This window comes from Ylistrum balloti, unplaced genomic scaffold, assembly GCF_031769215.1.
Source record: "Ylistrum balloti isolate Yb309-2 unplaced genomic scaffold, AGI_CSIRO_Ybal_v1 Utg369618, whole genome shotgun sequence".
NCBI lineage: Eukaryota > Metazoa > Mollusca > Bivalvia > Pectinida > Pectinidae > Ylistrum > Ylistrum balloti.
The window spans coordinates 40,037-54,563 of NW_026781890.1; the positions used below are offsets into that span (position 1 = coordinate 40,037).

The following is a 14,527-nucleotide window of genomic DNA, read 5'->3' on the forward strand; positions in this document are numbered from 1 at the left end:
TTACAGGTAACATATGAAGCAGTTACAGGTAACATATAGGACAGTTACAGGTAACATATAGGACAGTTATATGTAACATATAGGCAGTTACAGGTAACATATAGAACAGTTACAGGTAACTTTAAGAACAGTTACAGATAACATATAGAACAGTTACAGGTAACTAGTACAACAGTTACAGGTAACATACAGAACAGTGACAGGAAGCATTTAGAATGATATTAGTAACATATAGAATGTAACATATAGAACAGTTACAAGTAACATATAGAACAAATACAGGTAACATGTAAATAGGTTACAGGTAACATATAGAACAAATACAGGTAACATATGAAGCAGTTACAGGTAACATATAGGACAGTTACAGGTAACATATAGAACAGTTATAGGTAACATAAAGTACTGGTACAGATAACATATAGAACAGTTTCAGGTAACATACAGGACAGTTACAGGTAACATACAGAACAATTACAGGTAACATACAGAACAATTACAGGTAACATATAGAACAGTTACAGGTTACATTTAGAACAGTTACAGGTTAAAGCCAATAGAATATTGGGAGTCATCCGAAGAACATACACGTACTTAGACAAAAAGTAATTCTGTCTTTTATATAAAGCGCTTGTACGACTGCACCTTGAATATGGGGCCTGTGTGTGGAATCCCTATCTGCAAAAAGACATAGATGAGTTGGAAAATATGCGACATTGAAGCACAGAATATTGAGAGGAGATATGATTCAGGTATACAATTTAACACATGGAGAATATGATAGGGCTATCGCGGGGGATTTCCTGATACAAAGCAATAACAAGATAACAAGAGGGCACAGTTTTCCACTTTTAAAAAGAAGGAGCAGACTAAATCTGAGGAAGTATTCTTTCAGTGAACGGGTGGTAAACAGTGGTAAACAGTGGTAAACAACTGGAATTCACTTCCTAATGCCGATGTAACGTCACCAACAATCCAAACTTTCGAATCCCGATTGGAGAATCATTGGAGGCAAACTGAATGTGTTTATAATCATGAACTATACAATAACACACTGATCCATATTCGGGATGATAAATCTTTTTAACTCTGATCTGGATGTATAGGCTTAATAAACCTGCGTCCAGGATATTATTACTATTATCTTATTTAATGAATTCTATCATTAGAAACGTGTATTACACGATATGACAGCATACGATCACGTACGAATTGTTTATAACTGAGTTGATGTTTAAAACTACACTACCTCATAAACGATTGATGATGAATGATAACTTAATAAGTAAATGTGAATTTATTTTTTTTATTTTTTTCTTGATTGTTGAGTAAGTAGATACAAAAAAACATACATTTATGTTAATATACATTTCACAAAAAAATAATAATAGTTCTGCTAAACATTTGTTTTCATGACACACAATTAGTCAGGCAAACTCGATGAGTTTGAACATTCCAAAATAGTTGGAATATGGCGATCTGTCAATGTAATTTAACGTCAGTTGTTTTTCCCCTGCTATATACGAAAACGCCTCGGATTCTAATGTATCACGCATGTTCATGTTAACAATACCACACAAGAAACTCGTCTGCCTCTTCGCTGTGTTTGCGCCCCCAGTCTTTGCTGTCCACAACCGCTGCCTTTTACCATTGATGAACCCCGATCGGTGTTTGAAGATACTATGGACTCCAATGGGATCAGGTCTGTTGGGCGATGCCTTGCTAAAGTCAAACGTGTACAGCGCATAAACAAAGTAAGTTCCTGCGCCTGGCATTGTGGGAACAGCAAGCTGCCTTCCTTCATCAGTTAAGGTTAGATTTCGTAACAATGACGTTTTCTTGCCTTCTTGTGTCCATGATACGCCTTGTGATATAGAAAAGATCATTACATGTTGCTTTTACTTTGTTTTCTTCCTATTTAAATTTAAATTGTGAAATATGGCTCTATTTTATTACAAAAACAAATGAATAAACAAAAACAGAAAAAAATCAACAACCAAAAACAAAATTACCAAACAAATAAACATACAAGCAAAAAAAAAAAAATTAATATAATACTACTGATCACCTTCACCGAAGTAGAGGTCATTGCGGTACAGGTGTGCAGCGTAATTTCTTTCTGTCCACCACCTTAGGTTTCCTTTATTGGCTAAAAACATAAAAAACATTATATTATAATAATTGATATTTTATTTTGTTGAAGTCTTAACACTGTAATACAGATAATACATAAAAAGAATGTTTGATCTTCTAATATTTTACTTTCAATGTTCAATATCAATTAATACTTATCTTTGTCACCTATTTGTCCCAAATGAGCAGTGATTATTGACTTAAACATCAAAACTTGTATCTCATTATCACAATGATATTACTTACAAGTCCTTCTGCTTGGATGCCAGTCGTACCTGTTTGTGTGCACGATCTAAAATACAGAAGTGTATTATTCATCAGACAATAACTGGCTATATGTAACTGATATATGTATACAAATGTAAAATACAAAACTTCGCTTTTCAGATATTCAAGAGAGGAATGCTCACCTCAAGAATAAGATTTTGGAGGTCTTCGTCGCGTGCCAGACAGCAAACAGTATCGTTATTTTCTGTCTTCAATATAGTTTCATACAAAGTGTTGTCAAGGGTTTGTCCTTGATAGTCACAGGGGAGACAGAGTTCACCAGTGCTGTCCCGCAGGGCACCTGTTGTTAATGTTGAGGTTACATTCTCAGTGACACTACCGTTTTGTAGTTGTTGATGAATGATAAAGAGGATCAGTAAGGCAGCTACTAATATAAAGTTGATCACAAAACTCGTCCAAAACAGACATTTCAGTCGGTCGTAGCACACATTTGTGGTACTCATTCTATATTTTATCAACAAGGAAGATAATTATTTAACAAAACTTCGCCGTCTGCTTATCTCACAGGGACCCAAACGTTTATATCGAGAAACATAACTGTTTCCTGGTAAGGGTATAAATAAAGCGTTGGGAATTACTACTTACACATGATTAGCTAACCGAAAGCAACTGGAAGAAAAAGGGCTTTTTTAGATTTTCTTGGTGGCATACATAATTTGACTGGACATATACATTTAGGATATGGAAGAATTACTGTAGCGCGTAAAGTTATAAGTACCCCATTAAGCTATAAATACACATAAAATTTTAAGTACATATAAAGGGAGATAAGCAGTATTTTAATTCAGTCACTTTTTCTAGAGAATTTGTGGTCATTTCATTGTATATACTACAAACAATTGTAAGAAGTGCTCTTCCTTGTAGATTGTATTTTAATATAACTAGAAAAAAAACCCGCGAATTTTCCTAAAAACATAGAGAAGTTTAATTTTAATATCACATTGCAGAATATGTTCTGCAAGAAAGAAACGTGTTTTTCAATATATATATAGACTGTGAGTCATGCTAATCATTCAATTTTTCTGTTTTGTTTGTTTTAAATACTTAAATCTTTTGTAAGCCGACTGTCAAAAGTACAAAATGAAAACTTTTTTATAATCTCTCAAAATTTCCGTTAATCAACTTTGTAAACCATGGCAACATGTTTGTATGGTTTTGCTTAGAAGGTAGTCTACATGTCGCAATGTATTTCAAATCCTGCTGCTTTAACAACTTTTGTTTATCTTCTTGGATGCTCTGTCGGACGACTGGTCTAAATTCATACGCCGCAGTGACCTTTCAACCTCTGTATATATATAAATATTGGTACTGACATTCTAATGTTCCTCCTATTGTGATTAATTTTCACACTGTTACTTTGCAATCTGTAGGGATATAGAACAGAGGGCGTGTTCAAATTACGTGAATGATTACTGTATGATAAGTCAATTAAAACGCTCGTCATTAAATCGGAATTAAAAACAAGCAATGTAAAATTTTGAAATAATTACGAAGTATATCTAGAAATTGCTTTCCTACAGATATATGTACCCATATGACACGACAAGCAACCATGAAATAATTTTGTCTTTTGTCTGAATTCGCGAGCTGGTTAACACAGTAGGCGTAAACACACGTACTTGTTGGTAATAACCATGTCTATTACATGTTGAATAATAATAATGTTACATGTACAAGAACAACATCTCATCAACATACAGAGTTCATGTACTCATACCAGTACTTCGCTTTGTGTCTTGTATCAGAACTGTCCCTGTATAAAAACAGTACTTCTAAGGTATACACTAAAGTACCAACTCCTCATACTTTTCATCATGGCGTGACCTGTCTGTCCATATGGTTAGTGAGTTATCTCCCCGTCTGTCCATAGGGCATGTACGCTCTCTATCTCTGTCTGGCTGTAAGGCTCTGTCCATAGGGCTCGTCATAAAAGTGCCACGATCTAATGCCCCATTGGTTGAGTTTCTTACCAGGGTGGACTTCAGTTTATTAGACTGCCATTAAACTGCCTAATACTTGTTAACTGGGAGAAGTAGATGTCAGTGCTGTCCACTGTAAATACAGTTACGAAATATCTTTGTGCAGTCATAATTACACCCAGTCTACCAGATGTTACATATTGACAAAATTAATCCTACAACCAATCAGTCAAAGATCACTGACTTATGTATCTGAGATACACTTATATCAAAATTATATTTTGTAACAACATGTCTAAACCCTATTTTGTTACAGTTGTTACATTTACAATGAGTCAAAAGCAACGTAAACTATCTAACTATATTTGAACATAAAAACATAAACCTAAGAAAATAAAACATTACCCAGTCTCAGTCATATGTATAATTCATTCTTTCAGTATTAGTGAGTTCGTTACAGCTCGCATCTGTGTTCACTGATGAAATAGACAAAACAAAAACAAAAGCGAAAAAATAAGCTTTACTATAGACAATATTAGATAAGTTTTACCATGTATAAAAAAGGATAATCATTCATGTATGAAAGTGACAAAACAACTAAATCCGGCAGTGGAATATTCAATAGCTAAGATGTGGTTAACACTGTAAACATCTTTAATATTTATGTCGAATGCGTTCGGTGTCTGTTTTAGATCTTCACAAATACAGTTTTTAATATTCATCGTTATGAAGAACAATTCTATGGTTGCCGAAAGAATAGGAAAATCAAACAGTTATGGGTAATTTTCTTTTAAACTTGTAGTTCTACTACAGTCTCACATTATGTCCGATAGACATTTTACGAGAACACACGCCAACACGAACAAGACAATAATGAGAGCAACTGTTCCTATTTGTATACACCCATCTTTCCATTTCGTGCTGTAATCGTGTTGAGATAATTCCTCACACTGCTGATAGCACCAACATCGAAGTGAAAATGTCTTACACGATTTTCTATATGAAACATCTTCATCAACTGACGATGACTGGGAATGTGTATATTTTGCATGTAATGCTGAAGAAGACGAAAATATTACTGCGCTATTGTTGTTTAATGTCAATGGTTCAGGAAGAGGTGGTCTTAGCCCAAACTTGACAAGTTGTCCCATGTCTAATACCGACTCGGCTTCGTCTATCGGCTTTTCAATAAAATTATTCTCCGGCGAAAATGCATCCGTTAACTGTCGACATCGAATAGGTAGTCTTGTGGGGGTAAAACCGAGATATTCCAATGAATTTTCACTTAAGTCTTTATCACAGCAGTGTGGACAGGTACAAATATTCCTTGTATCTTTGCCCATTGATTGCGACTGGTAACTCAAGAAATTTTCGAGAGAAGCCATTATCTTTGTTAATATTTGTTGCTTTTCTCTGAAGGTTAAAAAGTTTGTGATTAACTAGGCAGTAAACGGTAAAATTTTAGAACAGCTTCAAGTACATGTGTATATTAAGGACACGGCAACTTTGATGAAGTAAAACGTGGCATGCAGGTTAGGGTAAACCCCGGGTGCTTTAAGTCCACCAGCAGTGTCTGCAACCTGCTGTCTGAAAGATTGTACAAAAGACACATAAGTGGATAGCGCCTTTTCATGATTCAGAGTAAGATAGAGCCAAAAATGAATGAGTAATAAAGGCAGAAGTTGTGTTTGAAGTGTGTGTTGACAACCCGGTACATATACATATATATATTCCTGACGAGCAGAAGGGGTATTGATAGCATAGTCGTTAATGTCATTTAATAAAAATGGAGTAATTTCAATTTGAGAGCTTCTTATAATTGCTAAAATATTATGCAATGAAATAATATAATACACAAACACTCACTTCGGGTTTCTTATAGCAAGGGGTCCAACCCAAACCGTAGGTCACGGCCTAACTATCCCCGGTCACAACCAAAATGGCGGCGACCATCCGCTTCACGACACAGCGGTGAGTAAAATAAGTGTTTTGTCTGCTTACAGAGAACGTTCCTTATCACATCAATATTGCGTTTCGGATCTAGAGGAATTTATCTTTATATTCGTGCAACGAATTCACAATATAACCCAGTCCTGTAAAAATAAACGTGAAAAAACCTCAGTGTTTTGACAGTCAAAACTGGTATCGAGGTCGGTTTTCCTACTTATTTGACAAATATATTACGTATCAAACACACGTGACCTACGGTTTAGGTTGGACCCCTTGTATAGAGTATTCAGAGTCTTTTTAAGTCCTCTTACCTTGTCGGTGAGATGACGTAATATATTTGTTGCAATCTTAAAGGAGAATCTTCTGTACAATACACACCCATGCATTACAAAAGCATATATGAAAATGACTGGTGCTTAGTGGCGACAAAAAATATTTATAGCGGCTAACCACATTTCATCCGAAAAAAAACAAAACAAAAAAAAACAAAAACAATAATGTCAACATATCATAATCCAAACTCAAGTTAAATAAAACTAGGACAAAATATAAACAAAAGAAAATCTCAAAAGTAGATTCCTGAAAAAAGTACACCAGGAGAATAAGACCAGGTGTTCCAGAAGGGTAAACGTCTTCTGTTTCCACGATGGCACCCGACATGTAAACTTGGTCAACACACTAAACCGATTTCCAAACAAATATGAATTTCTTACATTTTCTATTTCTTCTGTTTCTTTTTTATTTTTACTTATATATCTCTATTGCACGGAATCGTTTATATCAAGACCTGTACTTAAGATGAAATTGTTTTAAACTAAGACTGAAATCTAACCTATTCGATCGGAACCTACAAGGTTGTAATGATCTCCTACCTATATCCAGATGTGAAACTACATGTAAATATGAAATGTTCAGCCCACAACACAGTGTTTTGTATTTAGCATAGAGCCTTGACCTTTCTTGAAATGACTCACGTACACAAACATAATCCGGGTAGTCCTATAGTACACTGATAATACTGATCGTATAGCAGAACGCAAAGGGAAATGATATCAACTGAATTGTAAAAAAACTGATTTGAGATGAAGGTATTTTAACAGTTTCTATCATTATATGTCGAGAATAATTGTCCAAATGACGAGCATTGTGAGCGGGTTTCAACATACCTTAACCTTTGCCGCTCTTTGTTATTGTTGCTAAATAGATCAGTAGCCAGGTGTTAGCATACACGTGGCAGGTGCACTTTATGTGGTAAGTGTGTTTAAATATACACGTGGCAGGGACAACGGGTATGTGGTTAATGTGGCTAACCACAGACTTAATGTAAATATTCACTTTAGAAATACAATACAGTCAAGACTGTAGGACGAAAAATAAAACTTACATTGATCCGAGTGATGGATAATAGTGTTGATGTTATGGTTTAATCGTTTTTATTTATGTATTTTTTCTTTTTTTTAATTATTTTATTCTAAAACTTTTATTTCAATCATGAAACAATAAATATGATATAAGCATATGATCATTCTATCATTAAAAAAAGTATGTATATCATATACGGGCTGACAGAAAAGTCACATCTTAAAGACAAACTTTAATTTGAAAATCCTTTGTATACTTAGTAAGCAAACGGAATATTATCAGTTATTAAAACGATGTCTTCTCAAAAATGGTATTTGTATTTGGCAATTGATATCCCTTTTTCAATTTAGAATAAAATCAGCAATTTATTTGCTTGCGAACTTGTAGCCATATCTTTGTGAAGGTTCATATGATCTAATATGTTGGTGCGAATATCATATCTCTTAACATTCATTAAGCATAAGCTGTTACCTAATTGTTCTACGAATTTTCTTAAGAAAATAATGACGAAGTAAAGGTTAAGTGTCCTTAACAACATTATTTTATGTTAAAGGTATGATGATTGATAGAAAAACTTTATAAATGAATTATGCTCATAATTCATATTCATCTCTTTAAGATGTGTCCAAGTATGAAGTAAACAGCAAATACTAACTTAAATATGACTCACTGTGTAAAGGCCGTCTACGATTGACACGGAGACATCTGCAAACTTAACAATGATAATAAAACAGGTGTTGCGGAAGGGTAAGCAACATTTGCTTCATCTTGAAACCTCCAAACCCCATTCCCTTGTAAACTTGTCAATTCAAGTACAAAAATGTCAGGTTCCCAATTGAGAAAGGTAAGCAAAACAGAACCACCAGGTATACTAACGAGCATCAAGCTTGTCCACCTATAAATCGCACAAAGAAGTTGACTATTTTTCCATGTGTTTTGAGCATATTTTTCGGTTGCCGACATCTAACACAAAATCGTGATATTAACTATGTTTACACAAAAGGTCACGTATTCAGGTGTATAGTTATCCAGTAATGGAAAATCTACAACGGAGAAATTTAAATCATCCCGTTTAGCATGCAGCTTGTTTGAAAACTGTCCATGTTGATTAATGTATTAATTCATCATTATTCTGTGAGAAGTCTTTGCAATGCAGCGATACATGTGGTTTTGTGCTATCAGGACGAGTCATTAAGTGCTAAGTAGGACCCCAAACTCTCAAGGTGTTAGTATGTAATCCCTTATACCGCCTTCACATCCAGCGAGACCGAAAGTGAGTGCATGAGATTTCTCCGAACTCATTACCGTGGCCGACGCAAGCCTAGTACCTCGACTAGCTCCCTATCAGTAGAGAGATATGGCTATATATAAATGATTATGTCATTCTTTGTGCACACAAAACAGGAATGTATTATCAGGTGCAAGCGGCCACCTAACGTAGCCCGGGAAAATAAATACTTTGTCCAAGCCGTCTGACTCTGTGGCACGATTATCACATCTGGAAATGATGCCCCATTCTTTTGTTTGTGTTTTTTTTATTTGGGGAGTTGGGGGGGGGTGGTTCAAATTATGTGTTTCATGCTTTGATGCATTTAAACAATCTGCTGAAACGAAACAACTGTAAAATAAAACAAAAAGTACGGCCCTTTTCACATAATATAAAATTCTAATTCCATGTATCAAGGGCACACCACGAAAGGATTTACACAGAGGTCGCAGGAGGTTGTAAAGCCAACCAATGATAAATTATACGGCTGTTTCGTCTTTCTAGGACGCTAAGGATGATGCTAAGGACCTTAAATTTGACGCCTCGGAGGCGATTGATAAAACTCCACAGTGGGCGAAAGAAAAGTTTAAATCTAGACGAGGAGGCGCAGTATCCCCATAATCAAATAAATTTCATAATTTTATACCATAAAAGGAAATATTTTCATTTTTATTATTATTACTTTATTTGTCAGTGGTCAATATCTTGCATGAAAACCTTTTAAGCTATGGAATAAACTGCAATATCAAAACATTATAAGACAGCAGTGTATATGCTGTCTAAAACATAAAACATTAAGAATCATTACACTGTAATGCGTAGCTCTATGAAAAGTCATTGGTGTTAGTTTCGTTGTAGAAAAAGGTTGAGGTGAACGGATGATGTGAAAGAGTCTATAGTGTCTTTTCAAATTCTGATCAGCGTATCTGATGATAACGACCAATAATTTATTGGCGTTCAAATCGGACATCATCGACTTATCCAAAAGTAAAATTAAAGGAAACATTTTGTTTCATTACTGTTAATGCTGTTAAAAACTAGAAAGAGGTTTAACCAAGTCAAGAACATCTAATGTATTTGGTGGAAAACGATGCTTCACAGATTTCACTATCACAGAGGGCCGTGATCTCCAGGCTTGAGTTGTGGGATTTACGATGCTTCACAGATTTCACTATCACAGAGGGCCGTGATCTCCAGGCTTGAGTTGTGGGATTTCTGGTTAATTGTTAAGAAATATGTATCTGACTGCTTAACAGGCCTAGTTAATTTCATGACAAAACGAACTTTCCTCTTGTTATTATTTTCAGAAAAATAATGAAAAAGCGACATATAAACCACCATCATTTAGTCAAGGACTTTTTTAACATTCAATTATTCTTTTTACCAAAACAGCCAAGTATCTTATTCATACAATGCGATTCCTGCTAGAATTCAATCTTTGATTTTGTTCATGAAAACACAATGATCGTGAGCACATTTAAAAACTTTGCCATCGCACGTGCTCTCATCTAGTCAACGCGTTTACATAGCAACTACATAGCTAGGTAAAATGAAATATAATCATTGTCGGTTTCTATTGACTGCTTTATACCTAGAAATAACATGTATATGCATATATCAATTACTAACTTGTCATTGTAGCATGGAAGGTTAAAAGACAAGACATTACTACATTTGCATTAATCAATATTTAAGGAAAGGCGATGAAGCAATTGAGCTTCATATAGATGCATCTTGGTGTAAATACAGTTGCCATTTGTATGGTCAATTCACTGTGCATGGCATAGTTTTTTAACACTTTAACAAGTCATTTGAGTCGTGTATTATATATGATAAGTAGTTATTCATACTATATGGAATTTCATAACCAAACAGTATTCAAATGAATACAGGATCTATATCTAACCGAAATTTTTGAAATTCAAAATTTCAAACTTTTTTAATTGGCAATTAATGTATTTATCTACATTTTCATATCCATATATTTATACCAAGGGAATTTAACATTATGGTATATTTAATAATGATATCAAGCATGTTTTATTTCGTTCATACAGTTATCAGGTCAAGCGAGCTTTCATATGTTTAACAAAAATAATATGCTACTATACATATATATATATATATATATAAATTTATATACAATTTCATTAACTGTAAGAAATGAGCTGACGACTATGCAATATAGTTATTGGCACAAAATGGATATATCACAAAATAAAGATACCTTCTATTGCTTAAAATCTTAAAATCGTGACGATAGTTTAAAATCGAATTTTGTTCTGTTATTACATTTGCTGTGTTTTATTGCCCACTTATGAATGTAACACTTCGAAATTTCTATCTTAATTTTGTCAAGCAATATAAGGTATACGCACTTTTCTTTCAACATATTCTGTACTCCGGCCGTCCCTATCTTACTCTCTTACCAACAAGGAACAGATAGTCCATAATAACATTATTTAGGCAGGCTACTAACTCAATGTCATCAGAAGGTAAATTACTAAACGATATCGGATGAAATGATACCTATTTCCTATGTTTATATCATTCGATAAGTAATTTTCCACGTCAATGTCACAAAGTGTTCCTATATTTTTCAGTCATGGTAAGTCCATTTGACCATTCGTCACACTTGTACAACTCCGATATAATTTCCGTATTTCATCGAGTAAAGTAACGACGGGTGGGACAGTTGAGGAAAAAACTTCTCTCCTGCTTGAAGGTGTTTCAACGTGAAAAAATTGAAGACGTGATATGAATCTGCAGTTATTCTGGTTGTACTGACGGTTTCCATTTCGATACATTTCGGTCTTCTAGATTTTGCACAATGAAGATGTGCTTTTATTTCCTTGTTTCCGGTGTTTCTGTTGCTTTTACATGTGCTCATTTCAGGGTTTAAAGTAACTGTCATTGTCATATATACAATATATAGTCCCGTCTCATTGGCCTGTAAAAAGTTTTTTGCAACCTCTATCCCAGCTCCTTTACAACTTTTCTTGAAATGTGTATTGTTCATTTGTAGAATTGCCGTACCTAATGAGAAGAAATAGAAAGATGTATGAATTCTGAATAGAAATTCTCATTATCAAACTCCAGGCTACATTCTTAGTATAGAATAACACCTTAACATATTCACACTACATATACACAACCAAACCTGCTTCAATCATATACAATATTGTAAAAGTGATTTACACCTTTCAATAAAAAATTAGGTTGGGTATTGAAGAGCCAATTCATGAACTAAATGGAGTCTTAGATACGACATTACTAAGACTTGTCAGTGATGCTTCTGGCCTATAAAGCTAGGCCGTGACAGATTTACATATGACGAATAAAACCAAAAGCCTGGTCATTACTGTTGACAGGTTTTCAAATACGTACCATTCACTGAACACTGGCTTTGGATATTTACTTGTGTTGACTTAACTGAACACACATGCTTGTTCTGTTTCGAAGTATGTTCCAAGATCTCATTTGCGCTCATCTAGAAATAAGATTACGAAAGTTCCACTGCATTCTTTTACAAGTATTGAACCATTTTGCATTATTGAAATGCATCAATGTAAACAATATGAATGAAAAATGCATGAGTATTCATTAATTTAGCAATGCAAGGCACATATAACGCTATACAATAAGCGATAATCAATATTAAGTACATCGTATCTTCTTCAATATTCTGTACACATACCTAAAGCCATGCAGAGCTTGTACTATAAACATTAGCTAATATTGAGTTATTTCCCTTAGTCAGGTGATTACAAGTACACAAAATCTTCTTATTATAACAGTTTCTATAGCATCAATAGTACGTGATAAACAATTGTTACTTAAAGATATCAGAACAAAGACTTACCATATTAATCATCCACTTTGTGTGTCCTAGCTGATCCATACAACAGTGATGTTTCTCAGCTGTTTTAAAACCGTACATCTCGAATTCTTTTTGTTTCAATGTTTCACTCCTAAACTCTTGAGTCAGATCACAGGGAAAACAAACTGTCGTATCAAGTTTGGATTCTTCTGGTTCGGAAAAATTCCAAATATGTTGTATTTGTCTTTCATGTTGATGTAATACAAAGAAAACCTCTCGCACTCTATTTGTTACTAAATATAACAATCCAATGAATAACAAAGATAAAACTATAGTTCCAATTTTCATCCACAAATGCACTTTCATTGGCTCTTGTTTCTTCTTTTTTCTTAAATCACTTTTCCTCCGAGGTAGCGTTATTTCGAATCCTGATAATTCATCTTGATTTTTATCTTTTCCTATCGAACACGTATGATTGATCCGATGATCGGGTATTAGGGGCTGAGTAGACACCCTGTCATTAGGAACAGGTAGGACGTCAGATGGTTTGCGATGAGTTGGAATATTATGAGCTGTCTTCACCAAACGTGCGGATGAATCACTAGAATTGTTTTTACTTTGTTTCGTTGGTAAAGGTAACGGAATATCAAGAATCCTCATTGTCTTAGTATCATGCTTTGGTGTTTTGCATGGAACCGCTGAATCACTGAATGATTTTTCAGGGGAAAATTTGTTTGTAAATCTCGGACATGGCCTTGGCGGTTTTTCATCTGATATTGCCCTGAGATAATCACTACTACATGATTCTCCATCATGACAAATTGTACACTTGCAAGGTTCATTGCTAGGCAAATTTCTTTCTCTGTCCCGAGGCTGTGGAGCAACATTAGCGTAGGAAGGACCTGGACGTGACATTTCTGTACTACAATCACTGAAATAACACGGAATCGTGTTAGAACAATATACCATATGTAGTTCCAGTTTTGTATGGAACGAAAGACAAATGATGGTTCAACCTGATTAACCTAAGATAATCTAGAATTGCAATTCTTGGAAATAAAAATGCACGGTAATATAAGTTCCGGTGTGGTAAGCACATGGATATCTAATAATGTATTATTTCAATTTTGACCTCTTTTATGAAAAATGTTGTTGTGTTGAACTGAAAAATATATCAAGAAACTAGAACATCATTGGCCGCAACATTTACAATAACATGACACCTTAATCTTAATCTACTTTCGGTTTCTGTAATCATTGTAAAACAATTTGTCTTTCAGATACTTATAATTTCAAGTCGTTAGATGGTATACTTTTTCATTCTGATTAAATCAGAAAAAAGTGTATCGATGAATATAATCCATTATTAAGTACTCACCAGCATATGTATGTTCCAGATTGACTGATGAGTGCACCGGCCAGGATACTGACGTCACAAACAAAATTATGGAAATCCTTAACCTTAGATATTCCCTTCTTTAATAGTAGCGAGGTGAGATTGTACAATGACGATTTTAAAATACCCCATGGAAATTACCAACTCATATAAGCATACATCATCTTCAAGAGTTCATAAATTCATAAGTTATAGTTGAAGATGTTTCATAGTTGACAACAGTCCATCGCCTCGGTGACCCAGATCTCTTTCCTACGTGTGTATACAAATAACACACGGTGTAGTATGAGTTGTCTCAAGGTCGTTTACTAAACAAATATTTTACGACAGGGATACCACAATTTAATTGAATCATTTTTATTCTTTGTCGATTCACATTCAAATATAAGACA

The 14,527-nt window shown here is 34.4% G+C and overlaps 2 protein-coding genes across 2 annotated transcripts; both read right to left on the reverse strand.

Moving 5' to 3' along the window:
- Nucleotides 1-1,336: 1,336 nt before the first annotated feature.
- Nucleotides 1,337-2,873, reverse strand: LOC132549341 (uncharacterized). Its single transcript, XM_060213274.1, has 3 exons — nt 2,540-2,873; nt 2,069-2,149; nt 1,337-1,864 (listed from the first exon to the last, which is right to left on the reverse strand). Exons 1-3 carry the CDS (start codon nt 2,862-2,864, stop codon nt 1,428-1,430), a joined length of 843 nt encoding a protein of 280 aa, XP_060069257.1. The 5' UTR covers nt 2,865-2,873; the 3' UTR covers nt 1,337-1,427.
- An 8,098-nt stretch (nt 2,874-10,971) lies between these two features.
- LOC132549266 (uncharacterized) lies at nt 10,972-14,325 on the reverse strand. Its single transcript, XM_060213187.1, has 4 exons — nt 14,118-14,325; nt 12,782-13,670; nt 12,307-12,409; nt 10,972-11,955 (listed from the first exon to the last, which is right to left on the reverse strand). The coding sequence occupies exons 2-4, from the start codon at nt 13,652-13,654 to the stop codon at nt 11,549-11,551; spliced, it is 1,383 nt and encodes a 460-aa protein (XP_060069170.1). The 5' UTR covers nt 13,655-13,670; nt 14,118-14,325; the 3' UTR covers nt 10,972-11,548.
- Between the last annotated feature and the right edge of the window lie 202 nt (nt 14,326-14,527).

Bases quoted from the DNA above. Each gene is read 5' to 3' on its own strand.
- LOC132549341 (XM_060213274.1), bottom strand. From the start codon at position 2,864: ATGAGTACCACAAATGTGTGCTACGACCGACTGAAATGTCTGTTTTGG. The intron at 2,150-2,539 runs GCATTCCTCTCT...TTATGTTTTTAG, and splicing joins AAATCTTATTCTTGAGGTGA to CCAATAAAGGAAACCTAAGG. The intron at 1,865-2,068 runs GTGATCAGTAGT...CTATATCACAAG, and splicing joins TGACCTCTACTTCGGTGAAG to GCGTATCATGGACACAAGAA.
- LOC132549266 (XM_060213187.1), bottom strand. From the start codon at position 13,654: ATGTCACGTCCAGGTCCTTCCTACGCTAATGTTGCTCCACAGCCTCGG. The intron at 12,410-12,781 runs GTAAGTCTTTGT...TCTTATTTCTAG, and splicing joins CAAAGTGGATGATTAATATG to ATGAGCGCAAATGAGATCTT. The intron at 11,956-12,306 runs GTACGTATTTGA...TCTTCTCATTAG, and splicing joins AAGCCAGTGTTCAGTGAATG to GTACGGCAATTCTACAAATG.